At 34.9% G+C, this 15976-nt stretch overlaps 1 protein-coding gene across 1 annotated transcript; it reads left to right on the plus strand.

Moving 5' to 3' along the window:
* The first annotated feature begins 3668 nt into the window (after positions 1–3668).
* LOC754552 (ankyrin repeat domain-containing protein 50-like) lies at positions 3669–14763 on the plus strand. The gene is made up of 11 exons (XM_030974406.1): positions 3669–3935; positions 6613–6718; positions 7471–7554; positions 8193–8303; positions 8853–8948; positions 9865–9951; positions 10435–10551; positions 11107–11211; positions 12661–12702; positions 13125–13190; positions 14542–14763. Exons 2-11 carry the CDS (start codon positions 6683–6685, stop codon positions 14608–14610), a joined length of 813 nt encoding a protein of 270 aa, XP_030830266.1. The 5' UTR covers positions 3669–3935; positions 6613–6682; the 3' UTR covers positions 14611–14763.
* The last annotated feature ends 1213 nt before the right edge of the window (positions 14764–15976 follow it).

Genomic DNA, 15976 nt, shown 5'->3' on the forward strand with positions numbered 1-15976 from the left:
TTTGTTTAAGACATGTTATTATCACCTAGTTTTAAAAGCTTCTTCGAGCTCAGTTGATAGGTATAATATATCATTAATACTTCAATGTATTGATAATTCAAGACGATAATGAAAAAAAAAAATCAGTGAATGGGGAAACCATAATATTCTGTTTAAACTTCTAGCAAAAGCACCGTGAGATTAGTTTCAGCCTTTCGTAAAACAGACTAATCACTTACTGGTTATTTCAGAAACGAATTCCTCGAGACGTTGCGAGTGTAAATATAGAAAAGAAGAAACTTGCTGAAAACTGTACCTCCCACGAGTTGGTTGGACTCGTGCCACAGAACTGTGACTCGTGCTTGGACACTGTCAATATGAATACGACAAGCTCGTAGAATTCATCCGCCGATTTTTTTTTTTTTTTTTTTTTTTTTTTGGCAGGCGGGGAGGGGGGGAGGTGACGCTGCTGGACTAAGTACATGAAATGCGAAAGAAGAGTGCCGTTCAGTAAAGACGGGGGCTGGGGCTCGGGGTCGTATAATCTTTCTTTTTAAACTACTCCACTGATCACAGTATGCTATCATCATTCTTGTCTAATTTCATAATAAAATATTGATTTTTAACAAATATCTGTATATTTGTTATCGCTTTTCATGTTCAAGTTTGATTTGATTTGATTTGATTTGATTTATTGGTTTCTGCATCTTTTTTTTTTTCATCATACATTTTCATGAACATAATATGGTTTGATACAATATTTTAAGTGTATATAATTTTATACTGATAATAAACGAGATAAACAAATATATTGAATGCATAATTAACATACTTTAGATGCAGGAGGGCTACAGAAATAAGCAGAGTAGCTTGACGTGCCCGCAGCCCTCAACTTAGATACAACAATAAAAAATATAAATAAAAAGAGTGCATGTGACTTGCAGAGAAGAACAGGAAAGGAGAGAGAAGGAGCGTTGGTACTTATACAATAAATCTCATACATCTGCTGATTGAATGCAGGTTCATTCGTGAATGGATAAACGATGCTAGCTCATGGACGATTACACGATTAAAGTCGTTGTAGGGTTTCACACCAATTATGCTGAAAAGATTAAATAAAGATGTTCTTATGAGCGAAATGTTCTCATTTTTTTCTGTTTTCCTTTTGAATCCTTGTAAATTTTCAAACTTGCCGAGAGAATATGAAATCGGCATGCCTCTGGCGTCTCTGGCCGCCTCTCCAGTGTTATTTGATGTTTGTAACCAATTCCTCTTCTATTGTTATCGGAAAGATGCGTTTTATGAATCACACTTTTGAAAATGTAAACATTTTAATCTTTAAACTTATAGAACCACTATCAATGACGAGGTAACTCTCAACAATGAATCATAACATTGTACATGTTTACCATGATGTTAAGCTAATAAGTAGAATAGCAAACATAGAGCTCTTGTTATGTTACGCAATAATCTTATTTGCTGACGACTGTTCTTTCACAGATACTGCTATATGCTTAATATGACCTTAGGTTATTTGAGAAAAAAACGACGAAAGGCATTTGTATTGTAAAATCATGTCATTGTGTTTTTCTTATCTCTAATGACAGTGGCGTTAACAAATAGAAAATCGTGCTTTCGGACTAAGCTAAAAGATAGAGCTGTGTCAATAACAATAGTTATCGCCTTACTATACGTAGTTAGTTTAAAATAGATATTTTTTTTGCGTTTGCGTGTAGATGTGTTGTGATATTGTGGAAAAGGCCAATAACTGTCGATCAGATGGTTCACGTTTCGAGTCTTAGCCGTGGCACAACACCGTTTTCCAAACATCTTTCTTCATTTAAGATACATACACATCCTTTATAATGAAATATACAATTTAAAAAAATGAATATTCATGAATTAGGAATATGATGAATACGATAAAAGAAAATGTATGTTTTTCTCTTTCTTTTAACAGACCTATTAACACCCTCTCATCAGAGCAATAACACATAAACGAGCGAATACTATGATGAACATTCCATTTAAGTGTTAAATATGTACAAGAAATTAAACAAAAAATACTGCATTTTCTATGATGACTGTTCAATGTTAAAGTCTTTTATGGATTGTGCATATACGTTTTTCACAATGTATATCATCGCACTGCTTTAAAACTAAAACAAGAACTGGAGACCATTATTCGACTGCATGCTGAAATAGTCGAAACCTCTCTCATTCCTAGTCCATGGTACAGTCATTGTATGCGGCTTATGTAACAGTTTCTACTTTCTGAGAAGTTGCTGTGCCTTTTTTCTATTTGTTTGACAAACACATTTAATATGAAGGACCGGTGTAACTATTTTCTTTCCATCAATGCGTATACCCCTTGATTGCCATATTGTAACCAGACGACGAGACTGTTGGTATTGTTTCAAAGTTTAATCATTGCAACCGCTGGCTTGATAATATTTGATCTACCTTTTAGCAGGTAGACAAAAGTCAACAATGCATTCGTTCCCAGTCACAGAAGCAATCACGTTACTCTGAATACAAATCTACAAATAGAACTGTTTTATAATGATGTCATCTTTAGAGACAATGAAGAATTTTGGGGAATGTGTTATGAACTTTTGCAATATCATGGTGAATACAACTTTTCTTCTGAAATCAGTAATATGTTGAAGGTATTTTTAAAATAGTGAGGAGATTTGTAAATAAGTACGATCGCAAAGGCTTCCAAGAAATTAACTCGAAGGCATTTTCAAAACCCTATGGTATTGCTTTTAAAAATTATGTTCGGATTATGTCATATATTAGTTTGTAATGTTCGTTCATTTCAAAAGACACAAGCCTGAGATGACGCGCAAAGCTATTAATGTTGTTTTTAGGTCCTTTTGCCAACCGTAGGTGTTATACATGGAATCGATGTGATTATAGAAAAAATAAGACAAATGAAAAGAAACGAAATTGTGGATCATAGAGTGATCGATAAGAAAGTAAAGCTGTATGGTCTTGAAACGAGCTCGTCTCCCCCTCCCTTTCCTAAGAGTGACTATAGTATGTTGCAATTATTTTGGCCCTTTTCGTCAACCTGTCTAATCCTAATTGTGTTCTCGAGCAGTATATTCCGCAAGTATATAACCAACATGATCGATGACTCTCATTAAAAAAATTATGCACGGCCAACATTATAATATACGGATCGATATCAAGTTTAGCCCATTAAAAATGTAACACAAAATGTGTGGCCCGATGTGTTGGCTTAATGAGTTTATAGGGGGAATGTGGTCGTGTTTCGATCTATAGCTTGATGCACTCTTTCGGCAATTAAGGCCCATTTAATAATGAATTATATATCTTTATCTATAAACGGTGCCGTTTTTAGCACAGAAGTCCTTGTATAATGATTAATGTCATAATGAATTCAGGCGTAAATACACGGAAGTTATGCTACTTCCCAATGTTCAGCAATAAAAAGCTCGTATCACCTCCCGGCTTTCCTACTGTTTATATGTCTCTTTTGTTACCCGACTACAGCGTACACGGCTACCATGTCAACAGTCAATACTCGACGGAGATTGTGTGCTCTAAAGCTGGTCAGACAATAACCTGGGTGTCTCAGGCTCGATCCAGTCCCCGAGAGCCGAGCTCCATCAAGCCAATGAATAACCTCGGTAATAATAGCCACAAAATAAAACGCGAGTGCGCATAGTGGTACGTGCTAACACCGCACATTCAAACCACAGCAGGTCGTGCATTCTTCCTGCATAGTTCTAGCGATCAGGTTTTATAGTTGATGGCAGGTGGTTTCTGGTTTTCTAGGCATATCGTGTGGCTTCTTTAAAGTATCAGTTGGCGCCACAGGATTGGAATTACTATCTGGATTAGATCGAAAAGTGGTGAAATATTAAAAACTGGAATACAACTTAATAAACCTTTCTTTCGGCTTCCACACATATTTCAAGAACTTGGTAAGAATACTTTGAGGCGTATAAGTTATTAAGTTGTGTCTTTAAGAAGTTTGTTTTACTGCAGGTCTTGTCCACCTTCGTACGATGTATTAAGGTATTGACATACTAGTCAATTTCTGCGTAATACGATCGCAATTTATTATAAGTCTACAGGCCTAAAATTAATAAAAAGAAGCAAACAAACTGAAAGCAACGCCAAGTACATTATGAGTCAAAGAATTTTGTGTCAGAAAAAGATATTCGAATGTAATAATAATAATAATAATAATACAGCATTTATTATGCGCCATCGATCTAGTAAACTATTCTGAGGCGCAGAGGGATAGAATTAGAATGAGATACATAGAGAAATGAGAAGGGGGAAGAAAAAAGAAGGGAAAAAATGCATAGATGTACATTCAACATATAATTAGCTAAAATAACATGCGAACATATATGACTTTAGATTCTTTTTAAATGTTTATCAAGCTAAACTGTCTTCATTTTTTCTTTCCATGTTTAATGAAAATATCTGGACGTTGTTTTCAAGTCTGATTTCTTTCTTATGACACACACTGATATAGGAGGTCAAAACTAAACCATTACAAGGTGTATATAGCTAATACAGCCCATTATGCCTGGTACGCATAATGTAGATAGGCAAGTGAAATGGCATCAATACTGAATTTCTCGAAAACAAAGACATTTTAGATCGAAACTTTGAGAGCTACGTTCTACTTCCATGGTATAGCGAAACAAACCATAAAGCAAACCTTTTTGAGCCTGCATTATAATTCATACCAGTTCACAGTGATACATGCCGTTGTTTATGAGTTTGTCTGCAGCATCAGTCCACATTAATATTTAAATACCAATCCTAGCATTTAGTCCAAGCCATCTTCCATTTGACATTTACCGAGGTTACAGTGACGTTAATCTTTCATTCACACCCGTCCAAACAAAATGACATTTAATTTCCGCCATAGTATCCGTCTATTACAATAGGAGGTAACCTGTACCTATACGCATGTTCATTAGGGCAAAGGCGTGAAGGGGGGGGGGGGGTAATAGCGGAGGAAATATTCTCCCATGTTTTCCAAAGCGACACAAATGCCCTTCTCGCGATTTTAAACATGCCATTTTTTAATGAAAATCATCCCATCCTGAACATGTATAAAACGGTTTGCCTGTTACATCATGACCCTACCCTGAATACTTACAAGACACCAATTAGACCTGCTTTCGTTCGTCAGTGGGAGTCATTATTTGATAAAAAGTTTAAAACGTGCATAGAATTATATTGATGTATATAATACACATATATTATACATATACTTGTTTGAAAAAGCACTTAATCAATCGGTTTCGTCTCCGCTATGCACAATCATTGAATAATGAATTATTGTAGGTTAAATCAGCAAGACGTAGGACACGTTTTATTTGATGTATAACAAGAAAATCCCCTTTGGTTGCCATGCGATAGGCCTATAAAACGAGGAAATGAAGCTCAACGGATGTTATACCAAGGCAAAGGCTTATTGAGCAGACAATCGGTATGTTCGCTGATGCAAGTCATAATTATAATACACCCATGGAGCCGAAATGAATAGTGTTGTTGAATTAAATACATTTTAACATGGCGAACGTCTTAGTTCATGACCTTGATATTTTGTTGTATTTTGAAATAAATTTTCAATAAGATAAACGAATACAAAGTAAATCACCCGAGTGGATATCAGGTGAAAACAACAAATATCTAAATTATTGCTCACTGGGTGAACTAGGATGACATTTAGCATTAAGCACGATCGCATAGACTTTCGAGAAATCAACTCAAAGACAATTTCATTACCCAGTTGTATTGAATATACCATGTTCCTATTAGTACATACCACATCAGTTTAATGTTGACACATTTCGTTAGTTGATGCTATGTTGAAAGATTACCGAGAGTCCCCTTTTCAGGACTCCTCAATCCTCCCTTTCTCTCACATGGTGCACCCACAAGCCTATTATGTTGAAATTGTCTCTAGGATAAAACACACGGTATCGATCTTTTTCAAAGGTTATTTATTATGTTTTAACGCATTTCTATCTTAAGCGGGGAAAGGGTATAAAAATAACATTTTTACAGGGTTTAAATTAAAATATTTTATCCACCCTTCGTATGCACTCATTTTGAACGACTCCTCGCCAAGTTTTCAGAAAGATTGAATGACATTAGCTATCTGGACCTCGTATTTCTTTCATTTTCATACATTTACATCGACAGAAACGTCCCTGAATTTCAGTTAAAATAATACTTTTGCCAATAGCATCATGTGTTTGTCAACATGCAGAAAAAATCAAGCGATGCCGTCTAATATTCGTGAAAATCGTGAAAATCATGAATATTATAGTAAGGATCCTTAAATTCTTTGAAAACGAGTTCTTTTTTGTTGTGTATACTACTGTATAGTGTAGGACGTCGTTTAAGCCAAATTCTGGATGACACGAGTCACATGCAAGTCCGAGCCAGATTACAGAAAGTTCCAGGAGTTATATCATCTCACGCATGTCTTGAAATATATTGGCTACCCCCCCCCCCCCCCCCCACAACAGAATCACTCCCAAGCCACCTACCAAACGCAGTCCGCCATAAGCACCAAGAATATTTAAAGGTAAAATTGTGTTTTTCCCTAATCTTCATTTACTGCAGGTCATTATTGTCTTCATCGTAATGGTTTAGCCTCTTCTATCACGTTAGTGACTGCATCATTTTGAAGACCATGAGTAATTGGAGTATCAAACAACGCTTGCGAGAGGTAAGTCTGAACTTTTGGCGCGGTTCGTCTATCTTGCAATCAGCATTCAGCTATATTCAGTAGGTAGAAATAACAGTTCTCAATTATAAGATAAAATAAGACCAAAATAAAACGTTAAATAATTTAAACGATTTTTTAAGTAATCTTATATAGTCTGTTTCACAATCCATATAAACACAGCAAACCTCAACAAATGGTCATCTTATTAAGCAGGGTCGGCATACTTGTGAAATTTTGTAAACGTATTAAACTATTAACAATGTATATAAGAGATTTGTTAGCTCCCCCCCCCCCCCGGTTCTGCTACTTATTTCGACATAAATTACAAACAACATATTCCCTTAGAGTAGGCCCTAATTTACTGTACTACATTCATGCTCTGTTGGTACACATATAATATTGTGCTTATAACATTCTATTCTTTTATACTTATACTTATTTCGCTGGGCCCGAATTTCACCAGCGGCCCGCAAAATCAAAGGCCGTATATAAAAGCTATGTATTTTCAGTGGCACTAACGGTCTTTTATACGGCCAGTCGATATCATGTTTTGTTGGTTTCTAAAATCTTGGAAGATTAAACAAGAGGCATATAGGCTATAACCTTAGACTGTGTCATATTTCATGTCTTCTTGAGCTCATTCTTTAATATAAAAGAAGGTCAGCTAATCTGTTTGTTCCGTCCTCCGCTGGATACATCACTGATACACCCTACATACTTCATTACTGGTATTTACATTTTATATCGTTCAGGAAATCTTGGAAGCAGTGGAGAAAGGAGACACGACGAGGGTCGAAGAATTACTTGACAAAGGAGCAGATGTAAACGAAAGTGAGGTAATAACACAAATTAAAAAATAAATATTCACCCACCTCCCGTTCTGTAATGAAAGGCAAGCTAAAAATACAATTTGCATTACATTCAAATTAAAATACTGACTGCTGGTTTTATTTTTAGTGTATGTGTGTGTGTGCAATTTGTATTTTCTGAAAAACGTGTATTAATAAGATATGATTGATACACTATAGAGCTTCATACTTTTACGAGACGCACATGTACTGAAAGATAAGGGCAATGTAATTTCGTTAGCAAAAATATCAAGAAGGGTATAGGTCCTTAAAATCAACAAAATTTGAGTTTTTTTTTATCGTTGGAGAGGAGCTTTTTATCACGTTATTGAAGGTGGAATTGATTTCAGTGATTGTATTGTTCTCTATTGTAATCTTTTATTTCGTTTGGTATGGTATGGTATTTATTTTACAAATCACAATATAAAAACAATGCATTCAAAATGAAATGATGAAATCAAGAATATAGTGAATGGCTGGATATAGCCCACTCTGTTTTGTAAAGAGTTATGCTATTGATATCATTGTTGTCCTAATCATGGATATATAAGATCGGATAATATCATTGTTTTCATCATTTCCAGACTATATCTAAATTAAAAGTATTGCTGTTTCTTCATTTCCAGGGCGGTTACATTGCTAAGAAGACCGTTCTCTTACTAGCAATCGAGAATAGTCATGAAAACATCGCCAAACTACTGGTTGATAAGGGTGCAGATTTAACAGTTACTGTTACAGTAAGTACTATCATTCCTTTTATTTCAATTTAATTGTCAGTTACATGGAAAACTATTTTTCTCTGAATTATTTCCGGGTATAGTTTATGTGTATAGAAATTTCAACGCAACATTTTTAGGTAACTTATTAAATCATCCTTTGGAAATACTTGTATTTTACACACTATATACATTGTTTTACATTGTTTGATGGCCTCTCACTAGGAAATATCAGGGCAGATAATTTGGGAAACTAAGACAAATAAAAGATAATGTAGTTTTTCAAGATATAAGCAGAGATTATTGAAAATGTACAATCATTAGAATGCCTTTTTAACGAAGATTACATCTCATTATATTTGAAAATGATCATTACTTTAAAAAAAAAAATTATTAATGAGAAATTCAATGACCTGGATAGGTCACTTCATTATACAAATTATCAATTTACAATCTTAACTTACAGTGTTGTTATGTTTCGCTGGTTTCTTTGACTTCAAGTTTGAATAATTTGTTTTCTTCTTTTTTTCACAATAAAAACACTCATGATATTTACTGATTTTGTTAAAGGTGACGGGCACCAAAAAGACACTACCTAACGTGGCTAGAGATAAAGAGCTCCATAATTTGGCCGACTATATGCAAAACAAACTTGACATGAATGAGGTTTGTAATCAGTTACAATTTCTTTCTTTTTTTAATTCAAAGTAATATTTCTCTCTCGTCATGACTGTTATTACATTATATGAATCGTAGAAAGTATTATAGTTAAAGCCCAAGTTCAAGTTCATTAACACTTTCCTGTTAACAAGAACATGTACATCATCGCAAACACTTCAAGAAATCAAGAAATCGACTCTATAGGGCTTTTTCAATATTTTCATTAATCTGAATCTGAATCTGAATACCATAATGTATATACCATAGCAATCATGTTATGATTACGTAACACATCATTGTCATGTTCGCACATTTCAACCAGTGATGTACAAGGTCATTGAAATACTTTCTTGTTATTGATTCTCGAAAGTCTTTGCAATCGCGTCGCATTCATTATCTATATACAGATGGATTTTATAATAAAAAGAGAAAACATTATAACACACTATATAGGGAATTGTTGGGATACGCTGTAATAGCAGGAAACGTATAGCCGCTAAAGAAAGGATGTACACGGAAAAAAAACTAAATGAACTGGGAGGAGTGAGGAGAGGAATACTAAATGCAGGAGTGTGGGCGAGAGGGCGTGAGGGTGTGCGGGCGAGAAACCATAAATAATGCGCGTGATCGTAGTTCACGCACTATGTGGTAAGAAGTAGTTCCTGCATGAGTAGTAGTTCCTGAGTAGGGCCTGGAAAATAATGATTGCATGTGTTGCTTCCAAATATAGCACAATAAAATGAAATAACGAAGTCCGTATAAACTACACCCCCATAATTTTACGTGGAAAATCCTTGTATAGCCCGTCTACAGTACCCCCGACTTGACCATGACTCTTGAATGACTATAATGTGTGGTTATACAGAGTATTGATTAAGGTCTAACCATTCTTAATGCGTGCTATTCATTCTTAACAATACAGAGATTAACAGCATCGGTTAAAGAAGGCCATATAGATTTTGTACAGGATAACATAAACCGAGGAGCCGATGTCAACGTCTTGTATACAGTAAGTATCATAGAGTTCAAAATATCTACGACTCAGTTATTTTGAATATAAATGCAATCATAATAAAGATGACGGAATAGTATACTTATTAAACCACCCCTTAAAAACAATGTCAGAATAATTTGGATGAAGATGTGAAATATAATATATTATACATTTTTTTCAACGTCAACATTAGCCCAACAAGCCGACGTGGAAAGTAGTAGGTAAAATAATCAAGGAGGTGATAATGATGCCTGGTAAGCGGTACAAAATCGGAAACATTATGACATTTGGTAAAGCATAGATGCTCCAGATATTCCAATAGATAATCTCCCAGAATGATGTATATATAGGTATCCAAATTTATCCTACTTAGGAGGGCTTAGGATTCACTTGTTGTCCTATTAAAAATAACTAATCGTTTTTGTTTACCATCCTTTTCGTATTTACCTCTAACATTCTCCCTTCCTTTACCTCCACCTTCCACACCTTCCCACACAGCCCCCAGAAATAGATCAACCTGACTGCACATTGTTACAACTAGCTCTAATAAAAGGTCACGTGGACATTGCGAAGATTTTACTTCAAAATGGCGTCGATGTTCATCACGTGATGAAGGTATGTCTTAAGCATAATGAGGCGTCATATTGGCGATTCTGCATTGGTACTTTCTAGAATGGTTTATATAACGTTTTATGAATATTTCAATTTCAATTTCAATTTCATTTATTTGTTCAACCATCAAAATATATATACAATCAACAAAAGTTACATCAAGAATTTAGAATAACGCAATGATGGTTTGGTGACCCCGGAGAAAGCAGAGCTTATAAAAAGGGGCCACCAATTTGAAATACATAAAAAGATCAACAATACTTATACAAAAAAAATCAACATCGAACATTAATAATAAACAAGGAAGAAAAGAGAAGTACACTTCTTGCAGCAGCAGCAAAAAACTGTATCTACATGTATATAAGAGGGCAGTACAAAAGAAAGCGAACAAGAATATAAAGAAGATAAGATTTCCCTGCTTATGAAATTTGTATTAAGTCAGAAAGGAGCTGGAAAGTTCTATGCAAATTTTCAACAGTTTTACCCTTAAACATTATTTTGTATTGAAATATTAAAGACCTTTTATCATAAAGTTCATGATGTTTTCATTTTTTTCAGTGGGAAGACCAGTCAGAAGACACTGCACTAAGTTATGCAGAAAGGATGAATTATGATGAAATAGTAACATTAATTGAGGAGAGATTAATGACATTACCAAACAACGTAAGTATAAGTGATCCATTATCATTACTTGTTCAAATTTCGTGGTATAATACCAGTATAGCCATGAAAATGTCATTAATATTATACGTTGTTAATTTAATGTCTTTTTTTTTAATCTGCAATTTTCAACGGATTCCTTCTTCTAGTTTATAATAGTTGTTTCTTTATTGCTAAATCTAAAACGTGCACCAACATATTTCTTATCGTTTGTTTTATTACATCCCCGAATTCATACCGATTTACATGTATTTCTGTCTGTATATTAACAATTTGTTGTTGATTATTATATTTTAAAGAAACCTACACCGTATACATCAATATGCTTCTTGCTGTTATGTTTTCTGGATTGTGTGCCTTCTAACCTATTTGTTTTTATATATGTGTATGTTTTTATTTAAATTTGTATGTAAATCATGTTAATCTATATGTTTCTTTGTAAAATTGTGATTGCTTTTTATATGCACGGCCATGCTGAAGAACAGCCATTGGCGGGAGTATGCTACCATGCTAAAATAAAATAAACAAACAAACAAACAGTCTGCCGGCTGATTCTCTGACAACGTCACATACCGTTGCTATAGCAACGTATCCTTTATAGTAATTTAGTGCAATTTCATATACCCGCACTGTAATTGACAAGTACAGCGACATCTAGAATTGAATACCAATTTCATCCTCATTGAAATTAAAGTGTTTGTTTTAATATGTACATATTGCTCCGTTTAGTCTCATTTCACAACGCCCCCTATCGTCAGAACATGGTCAGAGTCAACAGCCTAACAAAGTCATGTTAGACTATGGACGTTTTTAAAAAAAATCGTCAAAAATTCATTTTTTGTTTAAACGAAAAGCACATCCATCCCGACGTACGTTATCACTAGCTCTTTCATTGGAGCCCTCATGTCTCATTGACTTTTGAAAGTTCACCCACCGTAATTTTTCAAAATAGGTTGCAAGCTCGTCATTGCCTATAATACACATGTGAAACAAGTCTAACTTTGGACTCAGTTTTCCAAGCGATTTGAAGATTATAGGTCGAGCACACGAAACATAAAAAGCATGAATTATCATAGATCACTTCTGCCTATTTCATTTTGTCCATTTCATCCAACCCCCCACCGTAATTTTTCAATTTAGTAAAAGCAAACATTTTGCCGAGGTAAGCAAAAACATGAATATTCATGAACGGTCAGACAATACATCCTTTTAGTACGTAACGTTTAGTGAATGGGAATAGGCGATGATCCGTGTAGGAGGTAGAGGTCAGTAGTTTGTGCTGGCAATGTTCACGCGAGCGAAAATGAGACAATCGGAGCAATATGTATAATCATAGATCTTTCAATTTGTGCGAAACTGAATGTATCTGAATGTATAAGTGCTGTAAAAATCATCATTATGACCACAATTCTAATCATATATCTTGATACATATTTTTTTAATTACATGCAGAATTCCCAAGTAGCCAATGGAAATGGCATAAAGAAATACAATGTAAGTCAAATATGAAATGTTATGCACTCGTATTTTTATTTTTTATAATTAAAAATTAATTATAATTCATAATTGAAGCGAATCTTAGCCACAAAAAATGGAAATGCAGTTTGTGGAATATAATCTCTAAACATTCACACGTTCTTCTTTAGTATGAGTCAGCAGAATAATATAGAAATAAAATTATTATGAACATGAAGATGGTTACTATAATCCCTTGTGGTCACGGTGTTCCCCCGCCCCCAGAAAAAAATAAGGGCCGAGACAGAGACAGGGAATTTCCGTGTGAATATTACCAATTACCAACTTGCAACACACTTACGTCCATTTGCTTTAGTCAAGCAAGATTGTGAACTCCTGATACTCTTGAATGACGTCGTTTACCTATATAGTAATGATCATTGTTATTCTTTTTTGTACAGGAAATTGAAGAGAATAAAGGAAAACACGTCGAGGTATATGACATAGAAGACGTTGATGAATTACAGGTACTATGACATTGTGTTTAAATCGAATCTAAATTCTTTCAAGTTCTCCTTTGTTCTTAAAACGATGCGTTATTGAATCATTGAAAGGACAGCTATGATTTTGCAGGGAAAATAATCCGAATCGGCATGTAAATCATACGAGGATTGTGGAGGGACATGTTAACAGCCAGAGTGCAATTAGTGTTTTTAGATTTCGCTTCTGTTTTTTTTGTATACAGCAAATACTGCGAGACGAGTGTGAGACAAACATTATAGGGGGACGATGAGGGGGGGGGGGGGGAGATGGAAGAAGAGATTAGGGAGGGGACATATTACTACGAGAGGTGGAGAAGAAGAAGAAAAAGAAAAGGAAGAAGAAGAAGAAGAAGAAGAAGAAGAAGAAGAAGAAGAAGAAGAAGAAGAAGAAGAAGAAGAAGAAGAAGAAAAAGAAAAGAAGGAGAAGGAGAAGAAAAAGAAGACGAAAAATAAGGAGAGAGAAAGAGAGAGAGGGAAAAAGGAAGAAAGAGAGTGGAAAAAAGAGTAAGATAAAGAGAGAGAGAGAGAGAGAGAGAGAGAGAGAGAGAGAGAGAGAGAGAAATATGTACTGTGCCTATATAGAAACAAAGTATTAGGCGCATTATAAAAAACTTTGTGAGCTATTATTATTATTATTATTATTATTATTATTATTAAAAAAAAGAGAGAGAGAGAGAGAGAGAGAGAGATGGGGAGAGAAGCATGATAATTTAGATTATAATTTCAAAATTCACCTGTCAGTCGAAACTATAGATTCTGCCTTCAACATTCTACTTGATTGCATGTAATTTGATGATACGTAAGAGTTCGTATAGTTACTATGGCGATAAGACTTAATTTCCACGATAACATGACGGATATTTCCCTGAAATAGATTGAAGGTTGTAAAAACAACTAATTGCTATCGATCATGCGGGGCTTGGTATCCCCGGGGTTGCATAATTTATCGTTTGTGCATTACGCAAGGGATTTTCCAAAAACCCAGTAGGATTGTGTTGTTTAACAAACATCGCCATACGAAGACCTTCTGTTTTACTCTTCTTACCATTTCTGATGATTTTCGTTATAAAATACATACATTGGGGATAACAAGACTCAACCACCCCCCCCCCCCGCAATGAACAAAAGGAAAGTTATCACTCAGCAAACACAACCTCCAAGAAAACCGTTCATTGGACAAAAGAAAGAAAGAAATAATGAACAACAAAGGAAGAAAGAAAAGAAGCATTCATCAAAATGTAGGAACTTGGAGTCATGAAGTTGTATAATATTATGTGGTGTCTCAGAATGACTTCAATCTTAAAATTATAATGTTATTTTGATTTTATTTTTTTAGGAAAATGCTTCAGCTCCAGCTATGCAAACACATCAAAAGAAGAAGAATGGTAATTGCATCATTAGTTGATAATGAGATATCACTCGAAAGACTTTAAAAAGCCGCTACCTAGTAATCATCTGTGGTCATCGTAAAATGGATACAGTCACATCATCGTGCTCGACTCCCCACACCCTCCTCTTCGTCCTCTCTCTTCCCCCTCTCTCTCTCTGTCTATCTATCTATCTCGGAGAAGGAGTCCTTCTCTTTATCTTTCCCTCCAAAACCATTTCCTCTCCCCTTTCTCTCTTTCCTATTCTCTGTCTATCTACCTCCTCTCTGTCTCTCTCGAAGTCCGTCTCCCAGTCTCTCTTTCTCTTTATTTCTCTTATCCTATACCCCCTCCATCTCTATCCTTTCCCGCCATTTTATCTCACTATTTATAATTCCCTAACCCCTTCTCTCTCCTGATATTGCTATCCCACCCCTCTTAACTTTCTTCTTCGTCAGAAGCTTTTACCAAATCGGATATCTTTGGATATATCTTAAGTTCTCAACCGATGTCGTCTACTTCGCCTTCGACATCATTTTCGTCGTGATATCCCTTTTCAGCACACAATCATGAATAAACCTACCGCGGCAGTTCCGGCAAATTCGAAGGAAGCATGACTGCGTAATGGAAAACTCTTCTCTCTTTTACTGGTGGCATTTTGGGAAAGAAATGAAAGGAACGAACGAATGCAATTGAATTTCTCAAATAATATTATATAGAGGCTGGTTGTAAACATGTATTATGCTCCTCACATCGCGAGAGCTGTATACCCTGGTCACATGGGTACATGATCCCCTGGACCTCATTCTGTCTGGAGAGAACGACAATCAAAACATTAGATAAGATGTAGTCATCTTTGGCGCGTGGAATATCGACACAAACTGCTGCAAATTGATGTGGATTCATCTCAAATATTACTGTCTTGTAAACATTTCCAACAAGTCAAGGTTTGATTTGATTTGATTTACCCAGTATAAAAACATATAAATAACAACATACATGATAACATGAGAAAATAACACTGGATGGATCGCCTGTTTCTCATCATAGCGGTATAATTAGAGTAAAAGGTGAAATATCATGTAAATAAATTCACCAGTAATGGGTCTAAATTATCAAAGTAATAATAAACATTACAATAATTGTAGTCACAGATCTAATTATCAAAGTAATAAAAAACATTACAATTGTAGTCACAGATCTCATGCGTAAATGTATAGACATTCGTCATAGATTCTAGTCTCTGTTTCCAATTTGTATAATGGTTGTTAGGTATTTGTGACGTCAGAGTACAAGCCAAATAGAGTTATTGATATAATATATTGATTCTGCTATTATATCAATTTTACACGAAGCATGCCAGAGTGCAATATTTAATATATTAATTAAGACAATTACATTCCG

The sequence above is a fragment of the Strongylocentrotus purpuratus genome, unplaced genomic scaffold (assembly GCF_000002235.5).
Source record: "Strongylocentrotus purpuratus isolate Spur 01 unplaced genomic scaffold, Spur_5.0 spur5_scaffold_7, whole genome shotgun sequence".
Classification (NCBI taxonomy): Eukaryota; Metazoa; Echinodermata; class Echinoidea; order Camarodonta; family Strongylocentrotidae; genus Strongylocentrotus; species Strongylocentrotus purpuratus.

Bases quoted from the DNA above. Each gene is read 5' to 3' on its own strand.
- LOC754552 (XM_030974406.1), top strand. From the start codon at position 6,683: ATGAGTAATTGGAGTATCAAACAACGCTTGCGAGAG. The intron at 7,555-8,192 runs GTAATAACACAA...CTTCATTTCCAG, and splicing joins CAGATGTAAACGAAAGTGAG to GGCGGTTACATTGCTAAGAA. The intron at 11,212-12,660 runs GTAAGTATAAGT...AATTACATGCAG, and splicing joins TAATGACATTACCAAACAAC to AATTCCCAAGTAGCCAATGG.